This window comes from Phyllobates terribilis, unplaced genomic scaffold (assembly GCF_046119375.1).
Source record: "Phyllobates terribilis strain yellow unplaced genomic scaffold, ASM4611937v1 Scaffold_4__5_contigs__length_816908805, whole genome shotgun sequence".
In the NCBI taxonomy this organism is placed as follows: domain Eukaryota; kingdom Metazoa; phylum Chordata; class Amphibia; order Anura; family Dendrobatidae; genus Phyllobates; species Phyllobates terribilis.
Window position 1 is genome coordinate 55,583,348 of NW_027362764.1, and position 25,614 is coordinate 55,608,961.

The following is a 25,614-nucleotide window of genomic DNA, read 5'->3' on the forward strand; positions in this document are numbered from 1 at the left end:
GTTTTTTCTTTCTCCTTTATAAAACATTTTTGTCTTAAAAGAAGGTTTAAACCATGCTCCACCTAAGTGGTTCAATAACATAATGTACTGAGCGACATCAGCTCATTGTCAAGAGCTGAAAGTTATGTATTTTAAAATACAATTTTTCTTCTATACAGTCTCTTCCCTTTATGAAGTTTGCTCTCCCTTTGGTGGTTTCCTATAACCCAAACAACCCATAATCCTAACAGTCCATAAAAAAATCTCTTAGCTCCTCCCTGTTCTCCCACAGGACACAGTGTCACAGACACAGTGAGAAACTGCAGCTCCATCTCCCCCCCCCCCTCTTCTATTCACAATATTACAGTTACCATACTTGAATCAGGATAAGAAGGAAAGGAAGGGAAGGGAAAAAAAGAAGGAAAGGAAGGGAAAGAAAGAAGGGAAAGAAAAGAAGGGAAAGAAAAGAAGGAAAAAAGGAAAGGTAGGGAATGAAAAGAAAAAAGGAGAGGAAGAAGGAGAGGAAGAAGGAGAGGAAGAAGGAAAGGAAGAAGGAAAGGAAGAAGGAAAGGAAGAAGGAAAGGAAGAAGGTAAAGGAAGAAGGTAAAGGAAAGGAAGGAAAAGAAAAGAAGGAAAAGAAAAGAAGGGAAAGAAAAGAAGGGAAAGAAAAGAAGGGAAAGAAAAGAAGGGAAAGAAAAGAAGGGAAAGAAAAGAAGGGAAAGAAAAGAAGGGAAAGAAAAGAAGGGAAAGAAAAGAAGGGAAAGAAAAGAAGGGAAAGAAAAGAAGGGAAAGAAAAGAAGGGAAAGAAAAGAAGGGAAAGTAAAGAAGGGAAAGTAAAGAAGGGAAAGTAAAGAAGGGAAAGTAAAGAAGGGAAAGAAAAGAAGGGAAAGAAAAGAAGGGAAGAAACAAGGAGAGGAAGGAGAGGAAGAAGGAGAGGAAGAAGGAAAGGAAGAAGGAAAGGAAGAAGGAAAGGAAAGGAAGAAGGTAAAGGAAAGGAAGAAGGGAAAGAAAAGGAAAGGAAGGGAAAGGAAGAAAAAGAAAATAGAAGGGAAAGAAAAGAAGGGAAAGAAAAGAAGGGAAAGAAAAGAAGGGAAAGAAAAGAAGGGAAAGAAAAGAAGGGAAGAAACAAGGAGAGGAAGAAGGAGAGGAAGAAAGAGAGGAAGAAGGAAAGGAAGAAGGAAAGGAAGAAGGAAAGGAAGAAGGAAAGGAAGAAGGAAAGGAAGAAGGAAAGGAAGAAGGAAAGGAAGAAGGAAAGGAAGAAGGAGAGGAAGAAGGAGAGGAAGAAAGAAAGGAATAAGGAAAGGAATAAGGAAATGAATAAGGAAATGAATAAGGAAAACAAAAAGAAAGAAAGGAAAAAAAGACAAACAAAATGGAAAAAAAAGAACAGAAAAAAGAAAAAAAGAGAAAATTAGGAAAAAAAGAAAGTAAAAAGAAAAAAAAGAATAAGAAAGGATAGATAGACAGACAGACATTAGTTATTAGAGAATGACAGACCGATATTAAACACATACTGGATGGTAGGTTTTGCCCTTTATACCCATTTCAGGCTACATATAACGACTACACTCCCTTCTTACTATGCCTCTGAATATAAGTTATTATGTCAGAATCACTGGAGCCGCCCTGTAACACAATAATGTCAGGTGCCATCTCCACACACAATTCTCTTCTGCTGTGGATTGTGCCCACACTCGTTGCCAGATCAGTGGGCACGTGCCCTTTTATTTTGCTGTTCATGTAACACAGCCCAGAAGACACAGGCCGGCGATGCACATTTATTGTTTCATTCATTCTACATTGAAATAGGATGGTCTCGGCCTCAGAGGTGTACCCTCCACCTCCCCCGGATATTCTTACCGAGGATTTATTTGGAACTCCACCTCTTCCCTCTCGCCGTTTAATCACAGAGCCCGGAGATATTTTCAATAATTAATTACCAATCTTAGTGGGTCTTCTCCTTACCTGTGTTTTTCCCAGGAGCCGATATGCTTGCTGCACCTTTGTATAGTGAGAAACATCAAAGTTCTTGCAGATTTTACAGAGGGCCACATCTAACTGTTCCTATAGGGAGGAAAAATAATGTTATATTTAGTTTCTGGATGGGTAAAGTGTGTTCTTAAACCCCTGGTAAAGAGTACACCCAACTACATTCAGGACACGACGGACCTACTGAATAAACTATCAGCAATAGGTCCTCTACCACAGAGGTCCCCAACCGCCGGTCCGCGGACCAGGACCGTGCCGTTGGGGTTTTTCAGCCGGTCCGCGGGGAGAGGGGGCCCCTCCAGCCTCCAGCAGGGCCGCCATCAGGGCATGACTGCCCTGACTCCAGTATGGGGCCCGGCCGGTAGGAGCCCCCTCGGAGCCCCCCTCTTGTGCGTCTCTCTCCTCATGGGGCCCCTGGCCGCATGCTAAGCGCCGGGTCCGGGACATCTTAGCGCTGCGCTGCTGCGGCAGCACCTTCATGATTCCCCTGACTTCCGGTCATGTGACGGCGCCGTCACATGGCCGGAAGTCAGGAGAACCTGGTGTCAGCGATTTGGACGAGCGCCAGGATTCTGCAGGGATCGCATGGGGGTAAGTATAACAAGTTTTATTTTTTTTTAAATACAATTAACTAGGAGTGGGGGGAATGGGAGATGCACATGGGGGGAGGGGAGAGATGAGAGATGCACATGGGGGAGGGGAGAGATGAGAGATGCACATGGGGGGGAGGGGAGAGATGAGAGATGCACATGGGGGGGAGGGGAGAGATGAGAGATGCACATGGGGGGAGGGGAGAGATGAGAGATCCACATGGGGGGGAGGGGAGAGATGAGAGATGCACATGGGGGAGGGGAGAGATGAGAGATGCACATGGGGGAGGGGAGAGATGAGAGATCCACATGGGGGGGAGGGGAGAGATGAGAGATGCACATGGGAGGGAGGGGAGAGATGAGAGATGCACATGGGGGAGGGGAGAGATGAGAGATGCACATGGGAGGGAGGGGAGAGATGAGAGATGCACGGGGGGGTGAGAGATGCACGGGGGGTGGATGAGAGATGCACGGGGGGTGGATGAGAGATGCACGGGGGGTGGATGAGAGATGCACGGGGGGTGGATGAGAGATGCACGGGGGGGATGAGAGATACACGGGGGGTGGATGAGAGATGCACGGGGGGGTTGAGAGATGCACGGGGGGTGGATGAGAGATGCACGGGGGGTGGATGAGAGATGCACGGGGGGTGGATGAGAGATGCACGGGGGGTGGATGAGAGATGCACGGGGGGTGGATGAGAGATGCACGGGGTGGATGAGAGATGCACGGGGGGTGGATGAGAGATGCACGGGGGGTGGATGAGAGATGCACGGGGTGGATGAGAGATGCACGGGGGGTGGATGAGAGATGCACGGGGGGTGGATGAGAGATGCACGGGGGGTGGATGAGAGATGCACGGGGGGTGGATGAGAGATGCACGGGGGGTGGATGAGAGATGCACGGGGGGGTTGAGAGATGCACGGGGGGGATGAGAGATGCACGGAGGGGGATGAGAGATGCACGGAGGGGGATGAGAGATGCACGGAGGGGGATGAGAGATGCACGGAGGAGGATGAGAGATGCACGGAGGGGGATGAGAGATGCACGGAGGGGGATGAGAGATGCACGGAGGGGGATGAGAGATGCACGGGGGTGAGCTGCACATGGGGGGGTGAGAGATGCACATGGGGGGGTTATGTTTACATAACTTTGTTGCCTTATGAAGGGCGGGGGGGGCCCCCAAAAATTTCTTCCACAGGGGCCCACTACAGTCTGTGTCCGCCCCTGGGATGAAGTAAATGCAGCTGAACAGCAGCTGTCAGGACAGCTGCCCTGTCCTGCTGCAGGGCGTGATGGGGCCTCAGTGATGCGGCTCCTGGCACAGCACATTATGTGGGGCTCCTGGCATAGCTCCTGGCGGGGACCTGGTCTACACTATATGATAAGTATGCACTAAACTCCAAATCCCTCCATTACCCCGCCCCCATATGACCAAAGCCCCGCCCACCCCACCCCCTCCTTGCTGGGCCATGGAAAAATGATCTTGCTTCAAGCCGGTCCCTGGTGCAAAAAAGGTTGGGGACCACTGCTCTACCAGAAGGAACCATCCTGGCCACCATGGATGAGGAATCATTGTACTCGAATATCCCAGGATGGATTAAATGCCTGCAACATCTTCATGGAAAATACAGGAATTGTTGCTGATTCTGTGGTGAAACTTACAGAATTCATCCTCACCCACAATTACTTTGAATTTGATAACAACATATATCTACAGGAGACTGGTACAGCGATGGGAAGTAAAATGGCTCCACAGTACGCAAATCTTTTCACGGCCAAGCTTGAAAGTGACTTTTTCTCCTCATGTCCCATCAGGCCTCTGGCCTACTACCGTTTCATTGACGATATTTTAATCATCTGGACGGGGTCTGAACAACAGCTGAAGACAGTCCATGAACACTTTAACCCCTTCGCAACCTTGGGTTTTGTCGTTTTTGCTTTTTCGTTTTTGCTCCCCTTGTTCCCAGAGCCATAGCGTTTTTATTTTTTGGTCAATATGGCGGTGTGAGGGCTTATTTTTTGCGGGACAAGTTGTACTTTTCAACGCCATTACTAGTTTTACCATATCGTGTACGGGAAAACGGGAAAAAAATTCCAAGTGCGGTAAAATTGCAAAAAAAGTGCAATACCACAGTTGTTTCTTATTTATTTTTTTTACCACGTTCACTGAATGCTAAAACTCACCTGCCATTCTTATTCTACAGGTCATTACGAGTTCATAGACACCAAACATGTATAGGTTATTTTATATTTAAGTGGTGAAAAAAAATTCCAAAATTTGGTAAAAAAAACCTAAAAAAAAAAATAGCGCCATTTTCCGAGACCCGTAACGTCTCGATTTTTCGGGATCTGGGGCCGGGTGAGGGCTTATTTTTTGCGCACCGGGCTGATGTTTTTATTGATAACATTTTGGGGTAGATCTGATGTTTTGATCGCCCGTTATTGCATTTTATTGCAATTTTGCGGCGACCAAAAAACGTAATTCTGGCGTTTAGAATTTTTTTCTCGTTACACCGTTTACTGATCGGATTAATTCTTTTTTTATATTGATAGATCGGGCGATTCTGAACGCGGCGATACCAAATAGGTCTATGTAGGTTTTTTTTATATATATATATTTTATTTTGAATGGGGCGAAAAGGGGGTGATTTAAACTTTTATATTTTTTTTATATTTTTAAAAACTTTTTTTTTTCACTTACTGCATGCTTCAATAGTCTCCATAGGAGACTAGAAGCAGCGGTTGTCTGATCGTCTCTGCTACATACAGGGGACGAGCAGATCCCCTGCATGCAGCAGAAATGGTCCTGTGCTATGAGCGCCGACCACTAGGTGGCGCTCATAGCGACCAGATCATGACAACCACAGGCGTCTGCTGCAGACCGTGGGTTGTCATGCCCACCCATCGGTGACCCGCGATCACGTGACGGGGTCGCCGATGGGTGGGGCTTATGACGCGCAACCTGGAAGCGCGCGTTAAATGCCACTGTCGGAGATTGACAGCGGCATTTAACATGTTAACAGCCGCGGGTGGATCGCGATTCCACCCGCGGCTGTTGCGGGCACATGTCAGCTGTAAGAATCAGCTGACATGTGCTCGGTTCAGTGAGGGCTTAGCGCAGCAGCCCTCACTGAACCGGGGGTACGCAAATATGCGTACTAATACGGCAAGGGTTGGAAAGGGGTTAATCAATTTCATCCCACCAGCAACCTAACACTCAACTACTCCTGTACTGAATTAACTTTTTGGACACCATCATCATCATCATCAAGCTACAGAACAATGAAATAGAGACATCCTTGTACCGGAAACCAATCGACCGTCCTACATACCTTAAATGGGACAGTTTCCATCCAAAACACATAAAAAACTCTATTGTCTACAGCCAAGCCATCAGATACAATCGGATATGCTCCAACCAGATGGATAGACAAACACCTTGATGGCCTCAGAAAGACCTTTTTGAAACAGGGCTACCATCCAAGAACAATTGAGAACCAGATTACAAGAGCCACCAGAATATCAAGGAATCATCTCCTACATTACAAAACCAAACAAGAAAGCAGCCGGGTGCCTCTAGTAATCACCTACAATCCAAATCTGGAGGCGCTAAGAAGAGCTGCACGGAAACTACAACCCTTACTACAAAAAGATGCCCGATAACAATCCATATTTCCGGACCCCCCACTTCTGTGTTTCAGGCAGCCCCCAAATCTAAGAAGCATCATTGTCAGAAGCTCCCTGTCATCTCCACCAGCTACAGGAAACTTTCCTTGCAACCAGAAAAAATGTAAAACCTGTTCGTTTATAACGACCACAGACAAGATAAAGATTCCCAATTCACATCAGGACTATAAGATCCCAGGTACTTTCATCACATCTAATGTAGTGTATTCAATTATATGCACCAAATGTCCATCAGGGGGTCTGTATTTAGTGGAGACAGGTCAAAAACTTAGGACAAGGATGAATCATCATCGCCACACAATAAAAGAAGAAAAAATAGATCTACCTGTAGCCAGGCATTTTAGTTTCCCTGATCACAACAACACAGACATGAAATTACTGGTATTAAAAGGTAATTTAAAATCTCAGAGAGAAAGAAAAGTTTGGGAATATAAACTAATGGTGACCTGTGACACCTTCAGAGCAGGAATGAATGTGTAGCATGGATTTATGTCATTCTACATCAACTAAGAAATGTGCTCCTCAGAGCTTTGGGGTCATCATAACAGTCCTCATCTATGAACCAATCCAATATTTACAGCCAGAACTGTTTATCTTTCTCCCACAGTAATAGCTCTGCTTAACATTACCTGTCTCATCTATTGCATCATTCCTGTGTCCTATTGTGTATAAATATGTAACTCTTCAGATTTTGTGTTATAATAGCCTGATGAAGAGGCCTGAGTAGCCTCGAAAGCTTGCAATTTGTTACCATCTTTTCAGTTAGCCATTAAAAAGGTATCAACCACTGAGGACTCTCAAATCGTAATATTTTTCTATCTACTGGCTAACACAGTACAAAAATATATATTTTCCCTGTACCAGTTACATCATAACAGATGCAAAACCCTTTCCCATGTATAGACAAGGGCACAATAACTGCTTCAACCAATAAAACACATATACAGTACAGACCAAAAGTTTGGACACACCTTGTCATTTAAAGATTTTTCTGTATTTTCATGACTTTGAAAATTGTACATTCACACTCAAGGCATCAAAACTATAAATTAACACATGTGGAATTATATAACAAAAAAACGTGAAACAACTGAAAATATGTCTTATATTCTAGGTTCTTCAAAGTAGCCACCTTTTGCTTTGATGACTGCTTTGCACACTCTTGGCATTCTCTTGATGAGCTTCAAGAGGTAGTCACCGGAAATGGTCTTCCAACAATCTTGAAGGAGTTCCCAGAGATGCTTAGCACTTGTTGGCCCTTTTGCCTTCACTCTGCGGTCTAGCTCACCCCAAACTATCTCGATTGTGTTCAGGTCTGGTGACTGTGGAGGCCAGGTCATCTGGCATAGCACCCCATCACTCTCTTTCTTGGTCAAATAGCCCTTACACAGCCTGGAGGTGTGCTTGGGGTCATTGTCCTGTTGAAAAATAAATGATGGTCCAACTAAACGCAAACCGGATGGAATAGCATGCCGCTGCAAAAAGGCTGTGGTAGCCATGCTGGTTCAGTATGCCTTCAATTTTGAATAAATCCCCAACAGTGTCACCAGCAAAGCACCCCCACACCATCACACCTCCTCCTCCAAGCTTCACGGTGGGAACCAGGCATGTAGAGTCCATCCGTTCACCTTTTCTACTTCGCACAAAGACACGGTGGTTGGAACCAAAGATCTCAAATTTGGACTCATCAGACCAAAGCACAGATTTCCACTGGTCTAATGTCCATTCCTTGTGTTCTTTAGCCCAAACAAGTCTCTTCTGCTTGTTGCCTGTCCTTAGCAGTGGTTTCCTAGCAGCTATTTTACCATGAAGGCCTGCTGCACAAAGTCTCCTCTTAACAGTTGTTGAAGAGATGTGTCTGCTGCTAGAACTCTGTGTGGCATTGACCTGGTCTCTAATCTGAGCTGCTGTTAACCTGTGATTTCTGAGGCTGATGACTCGGATAAACTTATCCTCAGAAGCAGAGGTGACTCTTGGTCTTCCTTTCCTGGGGCGGTCCTCATGTGAGCTAGTTTCTTTGTAGCGCTTGATGGTTTTTGCAACTACACTTGGGGACACTTTCAAAGTTTTCCCAATTTTTCGGACTGACTGACCTTCATTTCTTAAAGTAATGATGGGCACTAGTTTTTCTTTACTTAGCTGCTTTTTTCTTGCCATAATACAAATTCTAACAGTCTATTCAGTAGGACTATCAGCTGTGTATCCACCAGACTTCTGCACAACACAACTGATGGTCCCAACCCCATTTATAAGGCAAGAAATCCCACTTATTAAACCTGAGAGGGCACACCTGTGAGGTGAAAACCATTTCCGGTGACTACCTCTTGAAGCTCATCAAGAGAATGCCAAGAGTGTGCAAAGCAGTCATCAAAGCAAAAGGTGGCTACTTTGAAGAACCTAGAATATAAGACATATTTTCAGTTGTTTCACACTTTTTGGTTAAGTATATAATTCCACATGTGTTAATTCATAGTTTTGATGCCTTCAGTGTGAATGTACAATTTTCATAGTCATGAAAATACAGAAAAATCTTTAAATGAGAAGGTGTGTCCAAACTTTTGGTCTGTACTGTATATATATGCAAAAAGATAAACTGTGTGAGCAAACTATCAAGTAACATGTAAGAATAAACTTTCCTATGTGTGTACATGAGGAATAATCACTATATCTTGGTACTATGTGACTTGTATCCTTCATTTTCATCAGTTTTCCCCCATGCGGGCTCTCTCTTTCTCATCTTCAGTCTTCTGTGAGCTACTGGGTGGACACTAGCTATGATCTCTCCCACACACAGCACACACAAACATAAGATATGTCTGCTCTTCATTCCTTTGGTCACATAGAAAAATATCCAGCAGCGCTGAGCAGTGTAGATGTGAATCCAGCTCTGAGATCATGTAAAAGACTTGTTAGAAAACTCAGCAAGATCTTTCTGTGTCTTCTTCTGCTTGTTTACTCAAGCTGCTCCTCCCTCACTCTTCCTTCCCTCTCCATAAAGTATAATAAGAGGTGTAACCTGACACCTCACTGTGCCAACAGTCTGTCTTGCCTTGAGCTGTTTTTTTTTTCTTCCCCAGAGTGAGTGATGAGTTCAGGAAGAGGAAGAAGTGGCTCACAAGTGGAGAAAGAAGCAGATTTCACTCACAGATTTTCCACCTAAATGCTCCAGAATTTTGTCATACTTTGGACAACTGTTTGGAGATTTGAACTATATTTATTATACGCTTTTGATACTTTCACACCTAGTTTGACAAGGAGGTGTGGTTTTGTTGAAGAAGAGTATGGCTTATCTGAAAGTGGGTGTGGTCTGGTAAATTTCTGCTGCAAAATAAAACAACTGAATGGTTGTGAAATCTTAGATATTTAAGTCCCTAAATATGATAGATTTATTAAATAGCGCAAACAATTGTGTGCTGCCCTCCAATCTGCTCCTTAAGGGTGGTCCTAAACACGGAGCCGCCTCTATGATATTCATAAGTCATAATGGCGTAATATGAGCAGGTATTCTGGTTGGGCGGCAGGAAGACCTGTCACCAGGTCAAAAATATAAAAAAAAATGTCTTTTTACCGAAGGGACAAGGCTCAGAGGATCCTCGGGGGCGGGTCTCACACTGTTCTGCATAATTACTGTGAGCCTTGCCCCCTAAGACCATAAAAATGTAGCGCTGAGTAAAAATGCCCATATTTCTGGAACCGTATGGCAGATTTAAAAAAAGAAAAAAACTGACTGATCAAGAGAGCAGCAGGAATAAAATAAGAGTAAAAAAATGGACACTTTTGATCATCAGTAGCCTTAGTGGTCAGGTGACTGTATGGATGGAATGTCACCATTTCTGTTTAAAAAACTGGTAGAAACGCCATTTAAATTTTCTTTAAGCACCATAACATAAAATGAGCGGCATGGAAGAGAAAATACAAGTAATCTCCAACCCGAGCAGCAGGCTCTGAGAGCGACACATCCTAGCGGTCCCCCCCTCCCACCGAGTAATCGCTTCAGGACTTGGATTTTTCAATTTCTTCTTGCTGAAAATATGATTACCTACATTATACAGTACAGTGTGTTAAAGTGAACGGCGGCCACTGCCATCAGCGGAGAAGAGCCGATATTTAAAGTAATCCTTGGATAATAGCCAGGGATTAGATAAAGATAGGCTTTCCTACCCGAGACGTGGAGGGAGGCGGCGTGAGAAGACTGTGTGTGGATACAGATATGCTTATTTCATGATGCCAAGGGATATGCTCCCCGAGTCTTCACCCTGAGACAATGCCGCCCGTGAAGGGAAGGAATTCCAATTATTCACATGGGCACACCACAAATGAGTTGGTGCCGTACAGGATCGCGGTGGGTGCATGCGTCTATGAATGGCTGGGCTTGGGAATATTCTGCTCACTATTACATTTTACATAATCTATTTTCTTAGCACAATTACGAAAAACTTAAAAAAAAATTGCTACAGACAAAAGACCTATTGACTTCTACAGGAGAAAAATTCTCTGTTCTCAAGGATTAAATATAAAGAGTGTGGGGGGGGGATACATGTACTGTATATACAGAGCAGGGGATACACGTACAGTATATACAGAGCAGGGGAATACACGTACTGTAAATACAGAGAAGGGGGATACACGTACTGTATATACAGAGCAGGGGAATACACGTACTATATATACAGAGCAGGGGGGTACACGTACTGTATATACAGAGCAGGGGATACACGTACAGTATATACAGAGCAGGGGATACACGTACAGTATATACAGAGCAGGGGAATACACGTACTGTATATACAGAGAAGGGGGATACACGTACTGTATATACAGAGCAGGGGAATACACGTACTGTATATACAGATCAGGGGGGTACACGTACTGTATATACAGAGCAGGGGGATACACGTACAGTATATACAGAGCAGGGAGATACACGTAGTGTGTATACAGAGCAGGGGATACACGTACAGTATATACAGAGCAGGGGGATACACATACTGTATATACAGAGCAGGGGGATACACGTACTGTATATACAGAGCAGGGGGATACACGTACTGTATATACAGAGAAGGGGGATACACGTACTGTATATACAGAGAAGGGGGATACACGTACAGTATATACAGAGCAGGGGGATACACGTACAGTATATACAGAGCAGGGGAATACACGTACTGTATATACAGAGAAGGGGGATACACGTACAGTATATACAGAGCAGGGGAATACACGTACTGTATATACAGAGAAGGGGGATACACGTACTGTATATACAGAGCAGGGGGATACACGTACAGTATATACAGAGCAGGGGGATACACGTACAGTATATATAGAGAAGGGGGATACACGTACAGTATATACAGAGCAGGAGGGATACACGTACTGTATATACAGAGAAGGGGGATACACGTACAGTATATACAGAGCAGGGGAATACACGTACTGTATATACAGAGAAGGGGGATACACGTACTGTATATACAGAGAAGGGGGATACACGTACTGTATATACAGAGAAGGGGGATACACGTACTGTATATACAGAGCAGGGGGATACACGTACTGTATATACAGAGCAGGGGGATACACGTACTGTATATACAGAGCAGGGGGGTACACGTACTGTATATACAGAGCAGGGGGATACACGTAGTGTGTATACAGAGCAGGGGATACACGTAGTGTGTATACAGAGCAGGGGATACACGTACAGTATATACAGAGCAGGGGAATACACGTACTGTATATACAGAGAAGGGGGATACACGTACTGTATATACAGAGCAGGGGGATACACGTACTGTATATACAGAGCAGGGGGGTACACGTACTGTATATACAGAGCAGGGGGGTACACGTACTGTATATACAGAGCAGGGGGGTACACGTACAGTATATACAGAGCATGGGAATACACGTACTGTATATACAGAGCAGGGGGATACACGTACTGTATATACAGAGCAGGGGGTACACGTACTGTATATACAGAGCAGGGGGATACACGTACAGTGTATACAGAGCAGGGGATACACGTACAGTATATACAGAGCAGGGGATACACGTACTGTATATACAGAGCAGGGGGATACACGTACAGTATATACAGAGCAGGGGGATACACGTACAGTGTATACAGAGCAGGGGATACACGTACAGTATATACAGAGCAGGAGGGATACACGTACTGTATATACAGAGAAGGGGGATACACGTACTGTATATACAGAGCAGGGGGATACACGTACTGTATATACAGATAAGGGGGATACACGTACAGTATATACAGAGCAGGGGGATACGTACAGTATATACAGAGCAGGGGGATACACGTACAGTGTATACAGAGCAGGGGAATACACGTACAGTGTATACAGAGCAGGGGAATACACGTACTGTATATACAGAGCAGGGGGATACATGTACAGTATATACAGAGCAGGGGGATACACGTACAGTGTATACATGAGCAGGGGATACACGTACAGTATATACAGAGCAGGAGGGATACACGTACTGTATATACAGAGCAGGGGGATACACGTACTGTATACACAGAGCAGGGGGATACACGTACTGTATATACAGATAAGGGGGATACACGTACAGTATATACAGAGCAGGGGGATAAACGTACAGTATATACAGAGCAGGGGAGATACACGTACTGTATATACAGAGCAGGGGGATACATATACAGTATATACAGAGCAAAGGGATACACGTAGTGAGTATACAGAGCAGGGGGATACACGTACAGTGTGTACAGAGCAGGGGGATACATGTACAGTATATACAGCGCAGGGGGACACACGTACTGTATATACAGAGCAGGGGGATACACGTACAGTATATACAAAGCAAAGGGATACAAGTACAGTATATTCAGAGCGGGGGGATACAAGTAGTGTGTATACAGAGCAGGGGGATACACGTACAGTATATACAGAGCAGGGGGATAGATATACTGTATATACAGAGCCAGGGGGATACACGTACAGTGTATACAGAGCAGGGGGATACATGTACAGTATATACAGAGCAGGGGGATACACGTACAGTATATACAGAGCCAGGGGGATACAAAACAGTATATACAGAGCCAGGGGGATACACGTACAGTATATACAGAGCAGGGGAGATACACGTACAGTATATACAGAGCAAAGGGATACACGTAGTGAGTATACAGAGCAGGGGGATACACGTACAGTGTATACAGAGCAGGGGGATACATGTACAGTGTATACAGAGCCAGGGGGATAGATATACTGTATATACAGAGCCAGGGGGATACACGTACAGTGTATACAGAGCAGGGGGATACACGTACAGTATATACAGAGCAGGGGGATACATGTACAGTATATACAGAGCAGGATAATACACGTACAGTATATACAGAGCAGGGGGATACACGTACAGTATATACAGAGCAGGGGGATACACGTACAGTATATACAGAGCAGGGGGATACACGTACATTATATACAGAGCCAGGGGGATACACGTACCGTATATACAGAGCCAGGGGAATACATGTACAGTATATACAGAGCAGGGGGATACACGTACAGTATATACAGAGCAGGGGGATACACGTACAGTATATACAGAGCAGGGGGATACACGTACAGTATATACAGAGCAAAGGGATACACGTATAGTATATACAGAGCGGGGGGATACACGTAGTGTGTATACAGAGCAGGAGGATACACGTACAGTGTATACAGAGCAGGGGGATACATGTACAGTATATACAGCGCAGGGGGACACATGTACTGTATATACAGAGCAGATGGATACACGTACAGTATATACAGCACATGGTGGGATACACGTACAGTATATACAGAGCAGGGGGATACACGTACAGTATATACAGAGCAAAGGGATACACGTATAGTATATGCAGAGCGGGGGGATACACGTAGTGTGTATACAGAGCAGGAAGATACACGTACAGTGTATACAGAGCAGGGGGATACATGTACAGTATATACAGCGCAGGGGGACACATGTACTGTATATACAGAGCAGAGGGATACACGTACAGTATATACAGCACATGGTGGGATACACATACAGTATATACAGAGCAGGGGGATACACGTACAGTATATACAGAGCCAGGGGGATACACGTACAGTATATACAGAGCCAGGGGGATACACGTACAGTATATACAGAGCCAGGGGGATACACGTACAGTATATACAGAGCCAGGGGGATACACGTACAGTGTATACAGAGCAGGGGGATACACGTACAGTATATACAAAGCAAAGGGATACACGTACACTATATACAGAGAGGGGGGATACACGTAGTGTGTATACAGAGCAGGGGGATACACGTAGTGTGTATACAGAGCAGGGGGATACACGTACAGTATATACAGAGCCAGGGGGATACACGTACAGTATATACAGAGCCAGGGGGATACACGTACAGTATATACAGAGCCAGGGGGATACACGTACAGTATATACAGAGCAGGGGAGATACACGTACAGTATATACAGAGCAAAGGGATACACGTAGTGAGTATACAGAGCAGGGGGATACACGTACAGTGTATACAGAGCAGGGGGATACATGTACAGTATATACAGAGCAGGGGGATAGATATACTGTATATACAGAGCCAGGGGGATACACGTACAGTGTATACAGAGCAGGGGGATACACGTACAGTATATACAGAGCAGGGGGATACACGTACAGTATATACAGAGCAGGGGGATACACGTACATTATATACAGAGCCAGGGGGATACACGTACAGTATATACAGAGCAGGGGGATACACGTACAGTATATACAGAGCCAGGGGGATACACGTACAGTGTATACAGAGCAGGGGGATACATGTACAGTATATACAGAGCAGGGGGATACACGTACAGTATATACAAAGCAAAGGGATACACGTACAGTATATACAGAGCGGGGGGATACACGTAGTGTGTATACAGAGCAGGTGGATACACGTACAGTATATACAGAGCAGGGGGATACACGTACAGTATATATAAAGCAAAGGGATACACGTACAGTGTATACAGAGCGGGGGGATACACGTAGTGTGTATACAGAGCAGGGGGATACACGTACAGTATATACAGCACATGGTGGGATACACGTACAGTATATACAGAGCAGGGGATACACGTACAGTATATACAGAGCAGAGGGATACACGTACTGTATATACAGAGCAGGGGGATACACGTACTGTATATACAGAGCAGGGGGATACAACTACAGTATATACAGAGCAGGGGGATACAACTACAGTATATACAGAGCAGGGGGATACATGTACAGTATATACAGCACAGGGAAAAACAAGTACAGTATATACAGAGCAGGGGGATACAACTACAGTATATACAGAGCAGGGGGATACATGTACAGTATATACAGCACAGGGAAAAACAAGTACAGTATATACAGAGCAGGGGGACACACATCCAGTATATACAGAGGAGGGGAGATACACGTACTGTATATACAGAACAGAGGGATACACGTACTGTATATACAGAGCAGGGGAATACATGTAGAGTATATACAGAGCAGGGAGATACAAGTACAGTATATACAGAGCAGGGGGATACACGTACAGTATATACAGAGCAGGGGAATACACGTACTGTATATACAGAGCAGGGGGATACAACTACAGTATATACAGAGCAGGGGGATACACATACAGTATATACAGAGCAGGGGAATACACGTACTGTATATACAGAGCAGGGAGATACACGTACAGTATATACAGAGCAGGGAGATACACGTACAGTATATACAGAGCAGGGAGATACAACTACAGTATATACAGAGCAGTGGAATATATGTACAGTATATACAGCACAGGGTGGGATACATGTACAGTATATACAGAGCAAGGGGATACAAGTACTGTACGTACAGAGCAGGGGGATACATGTACAGTACATACAGAGCAGGGGGATACAAGTACAATATATACAGAGCAGGGGAGATACACGTACTGTACATACAGAGCAGTGGAATACACGTATAGTATATACAGCACAGGGTGGGATACATGTACAGTATATACAGAGCAGGGGGGATACACGGACAGTATATACAGAGCAGGGGGGATACACGTACTATATATACAGAGCAGGGGCGATACACGTACTGTATATACAGAGCAGGGGGATACACGTACTGTATATACAGAGCAGGGGATACAACTACAGTATATACAGAGCAGGGGGATACATGTACAGTATATACAGAGCAGGGGGACACATGTACTGTATATACAGAGCAGGGGGATACAACTACAGTATATACAGAGCAGGAGGATACATGTACTGCATATACAGAGCAGGGGGATACATGTACTGCATATACAGAGCAGGGGGATACATGTACTGTATATACAGAGCAGGGGGATACACATACTATATACACAGAGCAGGGGGATACACGTACTATATACACAGAGCAGGGGGATACATGTACAGTATATACAGAGCAGGAGGGATACACGTACTGTATATACAGAGCAGGGGAATACACGTACAGTATATACAGAGCAGGGGGATACACGTACAGTATATACAGAGCAGGGGGATACACGTACAGTATATACAGAGCAGGAGGGATACACGTACTATATATACAGAGCAGGGGAGATACACGTACAGTATATACAGAGCAGGGGGATACACGTACAGTATATACAGAGCAGGGGGATACACGTACAGTATATACAGAGCAGGAGGGATACACGTACTATATATACAGAGCAGGGGAGATACACGTACTGTATATACAGAGCAGGGGGATACATGTACAGTATATACAGAGCAGGGGGATACACGTACTGTATATACAGAGCAGGGGGATACATGTACTGTATATACAGAGCAGGGGGATACACAGTAAATACAGAGCAGGGAGATACACGTACTGTATATACAGAGCAGAGGGATACACGTACTGTATATACAGAGCAGAGGGATACACGTACTGTATATACAGAGCAGAGGGATACACGTACTGTATATACAGAGCAGGGGGATACACGTACTGTATATACAGAGCAGGGGGATACACATACAGTATATACAGAGCAGGGGGATACACGTACAGTATATACAGAGCAGGGAGATACACGTACTGTATATACAGAGCAGAGGGATACACATACTGTATATACAGAGCAGGGGGATACACGTACTGTATATACAGAGCAGGGGGATACACATACAGTATATACAGAGCAGGGGGATACACGTACAGTATATACAGAGGAGGGGGATACACGTAGTGTATATACAGAGCAGGGGGATACACGTACTGTATATAGCAGCACTCCTCTGCTCTGGCGCACTCATTGAGTGAAGTGAATACTGAATATATGCCGGATATTAGATGAGCGTCCTGTAAATGTGCAGAAACCTTCTCATAAATTATTCATTTTCCCTCTAAAGTGAATCCCTTCATCGTCCGTCCTCCCGGGAAATCACCGCGATCAAAGCCTGTTTGTATTATGTGCACAATAATCATCCATAATCTACAGATAAAAGGGACGGCAGCCATCAGCCGACGATCACAGCGCGCCGTCCGGGCGGACTAGAGGAGAGATGCTGACAGGTGTGACGTGTACCGCGGGGATGGGGGTAATTACACTGCGAATCACTTGGGGGGGAATATGGTCTGATGCACAGATCATCAGGAAGATTAGAGCTTGAAACATATCTACAGGCCAATGTCGCCATCTCCACATCTGCAGACAGGTACAATCTTTTTTGGAACAGCTTTTCATTTTCCTTATGAAGATTAAAAATCCTGACCAGAGGAACATCTGAATTTATCTTTATACAGAGCGCTCAAAAATCCCCTGCATAGACACAGATTTTCACGAAAACTTTTTTATTTCCAGCAGCAGCCACTAGAGGGAGCTTTGATACTGAACTTGATGGTAACACAGTCTGCACTAAGCTCCTCAGCTCCCTCTAGTGGTGACTGCAGGAAGTAACAATTTCATCTTTAGACATTGATATTTATGCAGGGACTTTGAAATAACAAAAAGCATTGTGCAGAAGCAAGATTTTCATGGCGCTAGTGACAGAAGCACAAAAAAAAGAAAAGAAATGAAACTCATAAGGGTGCTGCAGAGCTGTTAATCAATGGACCCGACCGAGCTGAAGTCGCAGCCGCATTTATATAAAGTTGAATTTTCTTAACAATTAAATATCAACAATAACCATGTAGACAGACACATGATCTCCCTCTACAAGCACAACTTTATCTCAATAACAATTTAATAGCATTAAATATAACTTTGACCTATGTAGTTGAAAAAATAAATTAACAGAAAGTACCGACCATTTTCAAATACTGTCAGAAGTTTTCACCAGTGGCGCGGAAACATTTCTAAATCTATCGTAATGTTGCGGGAGCTCCGCACCTAGTACATAGTAATACATAAAAAAGAAGACATTCTGTCTGCCAACAGCCACCACTAGAGGGAGCTCAGGAGCTGACTGCATACTGAATTCTCCAATATGCAAGTAAAAACTACTTTATTATTATTTTTTTTTTTTTTACTTTTCCTTTACAGTTGTTTCTTTTCTTCATCCCCTTTCTGGTTAACCTGTTCATTTACATGACGCACCATTAATCATAGAGTGGGTGCAGGGGTATAGAGCGGGCTCAGGAGCTGATTTGTTTGGGCAGAGGACAAAAGCATTGAGATGTACCGTTTGGACGCCCATTACCCCTAATCACCCCACCTCATGATGGTAGGCTGCCAATGCTTTGACATGGCACCTAGGGGCCTGTTGGCATCGGCCATGTTGGTACTCGGTGGAAAAATAAAAAAACAGTTATGGCTCTTAGAAGAAGGAGGAGGAAAAAAAAAGAAAATATACAGCGGCATTGTGAGCCAAGGGTCCAGTACTGCGTTCCAAGCTACAGTGCCCCTTAAGAAGGTGTCGGACAAAGGGAGGTACGGGCATCAGTCCTACACATTTTGGATAGAGTGCATCAATGACCAACTTTCCATCAAACAGGGTAAATATGTGGGGGTTCTAGAGGTGGGACTGCCAAAAATCAGAAACTTAGTATTTATTTTATGGATAAATATTGATTTTGGGACAATCCCCTTTAACTATAATTTGCCTAGAATCCAGCTGAAAAAACAACTGGGTGGAGCTCTGCATGCTGTCCTTTTCAGCCACAGGCCAGGCTCAGTGCTGATGTCTCACGATAGACCATTTTTTTTTTTTTTTTTTTTTTTTATAATCTTTAGCGGTGGACTTACCTCAATTTGTTCTAAAGTGTCCTGCAGCTTTGAGTTGAGTTCACTACAAAATAAAGAAAAAAAATCGGTTTGTTACAGTTGTAAAATTATCTAGAATTATAGGGGGAGAAAAAAAAGCAATCCTAATCCAACCCCATTAGCTACAGAGGAAAATGTATATTTGATTTCTGCATTAACCGATACAACAAAGCCCCGGCCGGCTCGGATTTCTATTCTACGACCAGTCACCTGTAAGCCATTATGCAGTTAAATGTCTAATTCAGCTCTGCTACATCTGCAAAAAGCCAATTACATCAATTATACCATGTGACACAGCAAACAGAATGAATACATAAAGGGGGAGCATGTCAGGTTTATTAGATATATTATTAGACTACCTGCGGGTCAGAACTAATGTCTCTGTCACATTGTGCATGTGCGACGCAGCTAAGTAGTAGTGTGAACAAGAAAGGCATCAATTAGAGGGAGAAAACCTAACAATGGCGCTAATAATAGGCGAGATATAATAGAAACATTATTTCAGCAGAATATATGGAAGTGCTGTGTATATAAGCGGTATGAAATGTTTATATATATATGTGTATGTATGTATGTATGTATAATATATATATATCTATATATATCTCCAAGGAGGGGATATATCACCCCAACATTGCACATATACAAGTAACCATAACTAGGGAAGAGAGAAACTAATTAAAACAGGGAAAGTGAGAGAGCTGACACTTCCATCTCCATTGAAGTAGGGGCTTCCTGCATTGACCAAGTAATTACAGCAGGGAGATTTGCTGGGAAAAAGACACCAAGTCTAAGATTCGTTTACGCAGAGGCGAGAATTACTTTTCCAAACCAGAGAGCTTCCTCTGATCAAAGAATCATTCTGAGACACTTCGGAGCCAGTGGTCAGTGATGAATATTGGAGTTTGCATCAATCCGATAGTTATAGAAGACATATTTTCGGCTTCGTAGCAAAGGGACGTAAATAACGCATTCACTCACATCACCGTAAGGCCGGTAGAAATTCTTCAACTTAATATTGGTCCAATGGATGATGAAATCCATGCCATGTTTCATTTCTACAGAAAGGTAAAATCGCAATAAGAAACATGACGACAATATCTGAATTAGGAGCGCAGGTGGTCTTCTCATCCATCCTCCCAGTGGATGGCCATGGAACAATGAGGTGGAATAAGATTCTACAGGTGAACAACTGGCTACGTCGATGGTGCCGTCAACAAGGATTTGGATTTCTGGATCACGGAATGAATTACCTATACGATGGACTACTTGCTAGAGATGGGGTGCACCTTACGAAGACTGGAAAACATGTATTTGGAAGTCGCCTTGCTACACTCATCAGAAGAGCTTTAAACTAGAACAATGTGGGAAGGGAAGCAAAAGGCCAGAAAAAGCCATACAGCTGACAAATACTATTGAGATCTCTGCTACTGGAAGTGGAAAGGAAGAACAAAGACAAAAAAATCTAAATAATAAAAATATGGGAGGAAGAGAAACCAATCACAAACTAAAATGTTTTTATACAAATGCACAAAGCATGGGCAACAAACAAGGAGAATTAGAACTACTAATGCAGGAAAAGGAATATGATGTCATTGGAATCACTGAAACTTGGTGGGACGATACACATGATTGGAATAAAAGGCTAAAAGGATACAACTTATTTGCAAGAAACAGACTTGATAAACGAGGAGGAGGTGTTGCATTGTATGTTAGAAAAGCGTATATCTGCACAGAGATTGAAGCTTCAGAGACTGGGAGTTCTGTGGAAACTGTTTGGGTAAGAATACAAGGAGAGAACAACGGAAAGGACACCATTGTAGGCATTTACTACAGGCCACCTGGGCAAGCTGAAGATATGGATGAACTCTTTATGTATCAAATGACCAAGTTCTCCAAAAAATATGACGTAGTGGTCATGGGAGATTTCAACTATCCAGACATTTGTTGGGAATCTCTCTCAAGTAAAACTAACAGGTCAAGCAAATTCTTATCCTCTCTTGCTGACAACTTTATCTTCCAAAAGGTAGGGGAGAAAACAAGGGGATCTGCTACTTTGGATCTAATCCTTATAAACAGGGAGGAAATGGTTGAGGAGGTAAAGGTGGCTGGGACCCTAGGAAGCAGCGATCATGCTATTATAGAATTTTGGATAACTAGAGGAGGAAGATATGTGAAGACTCAAACTTCAAGGTTAGATTTTAGAAAGGCAGATTTTAAGAGACTCAGAAAGAGAATAGGAGGGATCCAATGGCTGGATGTCCTTAAGGACAAAAATGTCCAGGAAGGATGGGAAATTTTTAAAAATGAGATTCTCAAAGCACAATCGTTAACAATCCCGAAAAGTAGGAAGAATGGGAAGCATTTAAGGAAACCAGGATGGATGAACACAGAACTTAAACACATGCTAAAAAGAAAGAAAGAAATGTTTATTAAATGGAAAGATGGAGGCATATCTAAAGAAGATTATAATGCAGTCTGCAGATCCTGCAGGGCACGTATCAGGTTAGCTAAAGCTGACAATGAATTAAGGCTTGCAAGAGATGTCAAAAACAATAAAAAAGGATTTTGGGGGTATGTCAGAAGTAAAAGAAAAGTCAAAGATGCTATAGGATTTTTACAGGATGAAAATGGAGAAATGGTAAGAGAGGATGTTGAGAAGGCCGAACTTTTTAATTCCTATTTTGCATCTGTTTTCTCTCAGAAAGAAAATGTAACATCAACTGATCTTCACTGTCCATTTAAAGGAATAGAGGAATTCAAGTTATCTGTAAACAGAAAGATTGTGAGGGAATATTTAGCTAACATAAATGAGTTCAAGTCTCCAGGTCCAGATGAATTACACCCCAGAGTACTGAAGGAGATCGTAGAAGAAATTTTAGAACCACTCTCCATAATCTTTGAAAATTCTTGGAGAACAGGAGAAGTCCCAGAAGACTGGAGAAGAGCAAATGTTGTTCCTATCTTCAAAAAGGGGAAGAAGGTGGACCCAGGGAACTATAGGCCGGTGAGTCTGACTTCTATACCAGGAAAGATCTTTGAACAAATTATTAAACAACATGTATGTAAGTACATGGATAAGGATGAAGTGATTAACCAGAGTCAGCATGGGTTTGTAACTAACAAGTCATGTCAGACTAACTTAATTTCCTTCTATGACAGAATCACTGACTGGGTGGATCAGGGAAATGCTGTAGATATAGTATATCTTGACTTCAGCAATGCATTTGACAAAGTATCTCAGACCATCCTTATTGAAAAAATGACCAAGTATGCAATGGACCAGGCAACTGTTAGGTGGATTCATAACTGGCTTAGTGATCAGACTCAAAGGGTGGTTGTAAATGGCTTCACATCCAGCTGGATGAATGTCTCAAGTGGGGTACCACAGGGCTCCGTCCTGGGACCTGTATTGTTCAACATCTTTATCAATGATTTAGATGAAGGAATTGAGGGTAAACTGATTAAATTTGCTGATGACACAAAGCTAGGAGGGATAGCTAATACTAGAGAAGAGAGAGAGAGGATTCAAAAAGACCTAAATAAACTGGAGCAGTGGGCAGCAACCAACAGAATGGTTTTTAACAGGGAAAAATGCAAAGTACTACATCTGGGCAATAAAAATGAAAAAAACATATACAGAATGGGAGGAATAGAGCTAAGCAACAGTACATGTGAAAAAGACTTAGGTATACTAATAGATCATAGACTGAACATGAGTCAACAGTGTGATGCAGCAGCAAAAAAGGCAAATACAATTCTGGGATGTATTAACAGACGCATACAGTCTAGATCACGTGAAGTCATTATCGGTCTTTACTCCTCTTTGGTCAGACCTCATCTGGAATACTGTGTACAGTTTTGGGCACCACATTTTAAAAAAGACATAGACAAACTGGAGCAAGTTCAGAGAAGAGCGACCAGAATGGTGACTGGTCTGCAAACCATGTCCTATGAGGAACGGTTGCAGGATTTGGGAATGTTTAGCTTGCAAAAAAGAAGACTGAGAGGAGACTTAATAGCGGTCTACAAATATGTCAAGGGCTGTCACATTGTAGAAGGATCATCTTTATTCTCATTTGCACAAGGAAAGACTAGAAGCAATGGGATGAAACTAAATGGGAGGAGACACAGATTAGATATTAGAAAAAACTTTTTGACAGTTAGGGTGATTAATGAGTGGAACAGGCTGCCACGAGAGGTGGTGAGTTCCCCTTCAATGGACGTCTTCAAACAGAGGCTGGACAGACATCTGTCTGAGATGATCTAGTGAATCTTGCTTTGAGCAGGGGGTTGGACCAGATGACCCAGGAGGTCCCTTCCAACTCTACCATTCTATGATTCTATCTACCGCCTGGGACCTCTGGGGATAAAGATATCCCGAAAGTTAGGGATCTCATAAAATTCTAACAGACCTAGCATATCCCACAATCAACCCCCCACATTAGTTCATCAAGGGGAGGTATGTGTGTGTAGACTTGATCTAATAAAAAGTAGAATTTGGGCATCTGTCTTGGTTCATTTGGGAAATCAGAGGTCGCAGTGAGAATGTTCCATTTTCCCAATCAGAGCACTTCCCTCCGCTAAGCTCTGAGCCATTTCCGTGACAAGGTTTATTAATTAGCTTTGTTTATCCTTTATATCTTCTGTAATTGTACATATTGTATTGTTTTGTTCCCATTTTGTATCATCTTTGTATATCTTTTATAAACACTGCCTACCTTTCCGGATTAAATATATAAAATTTAATACCTCTGTTCTTCTTGCTCTGTAAACTGCACCCCTGAAGCCATGCGCTTCCTGTAACGGGTGTCCAATCAGCCTGTATAAACGATTGGTGTTGGCAGCTACTAGTGGTTCCTTTTTTTGTTATTGCGGAGCTGGCAGTGAGCGTACGGTGGTATATACACACATTCCATGAGTTGGAATCAGAGGTGTATATACCATACACTCACTGTGAGTTTCCCAATAACCGGCCTAGTAGTGGAAACAGCCGCCGCCTTGGCCATCACTCGTCAGTGCGTAATTGTCCTGACGATTGTAGGTAGCGTAGTTGCGATCTTGGGATCGATCGTAGGAGGTCCCAAGGATCACCAAGTTATCCACTATCCTATGGATGGGTAATACAAGGTTAGTCATAAAAAAAAAAAAAACACGTTAAGATGAAATAATGTAAATGTGCCTATTTATACTGGAAAGGACTAAAGAGTCCTGTCCAGCAGAAGCCAACACATTTACATCATGCCGGTTCCAGGGCTGTAAAGAGATCGACTAAATTAAACGACTAAAAGTCTTAACTTCTCAGGAAAAGCAAATCTGGCAAAGAGAAGCCATTACAGGCGAGACGAGCAATGAAGGGGAAAGAAGCTGCTGCCTCAAGGCTCCACTCTGGAAGGCGCGAGATTCAGCATAAATAAGTGCCGAAATGTATAAAAGAGCAAGGAGATGCGTTAATAAATGGCAGCCGGCCAGAAGTGCAATATGCCAAGAAGTAAAAACCACCGTAAAAAACTGAGGCGCAAAGCCGAAGTGCAATTATACTGTTAGGAGTCGACGGGTGATTAGCATAAAAGTCAAGTGACTGGGGGACTCGGAGATAAACCTGGAGCACAGACACTGCACCGATACCGCCTCGAATACAGGGCGCAGCTCCGCTATACATGGGAGAATAAAGTCTGAAGATACATAAAAAGTTGAGTAACTTTGGAAGGTAATTTCATTTACTGTGTTTTTTTTATGTTCTTTTCTGTTTTATACATGAAGCCGCTTACGAAATTCTGTAGATTTCATTTACAACAGAAGTTTAGTTCAGCAATACATGAGTATCTGACTGGCAGAATAGTGAGTGCAGCTCTGCAGTATAATACAGGATGTAACTTAGGATCAGTAATGTAATGTATGTACACAGTAACTGCACCAGCAGAATAGTGAGTGCAGCTCTGGAGTATAATACAGAATGTACCTCAGGATCAGTAATGTAATGTATGTACACAGTGACTGCACCAACAGAATAGTGAGTGCAGCTCTGGAGTA

At 43.4% G+C, this 25,614-nt stretch overlaps 1 protein-coding gene across 2 annotated transcripts in view; it reads right to left on the reverse strand.

Annotated features, from left to right (window-relative positions):
- The window catches only part of VPS50 (VPS50 subunit of EARP/GARPII complex), a 215,986-nt gene that overhangs the window by 95,310 nt on the left and 95,062 nt on the right, over positions 1-25,614 (reverse strand). For both annotated transcript variants that reach the window (XM_073677354.1, XM_073677353.1), the window contains exons 10-11: positions 19,564-19,606; positions 1,945-2,043 (exon numbers count right to left, since the gene is read on the reverse strand). In XM_073677354.1, the coding sequence (XP_073533455.1) occupies positions 1,945-2,043; positions 19,564-19,606 (142 nt within the window). The remainder of the gene's footprint in view (positions 1-1,944; positions 2,044-19,563; positions 19,607-25,614) is intronic.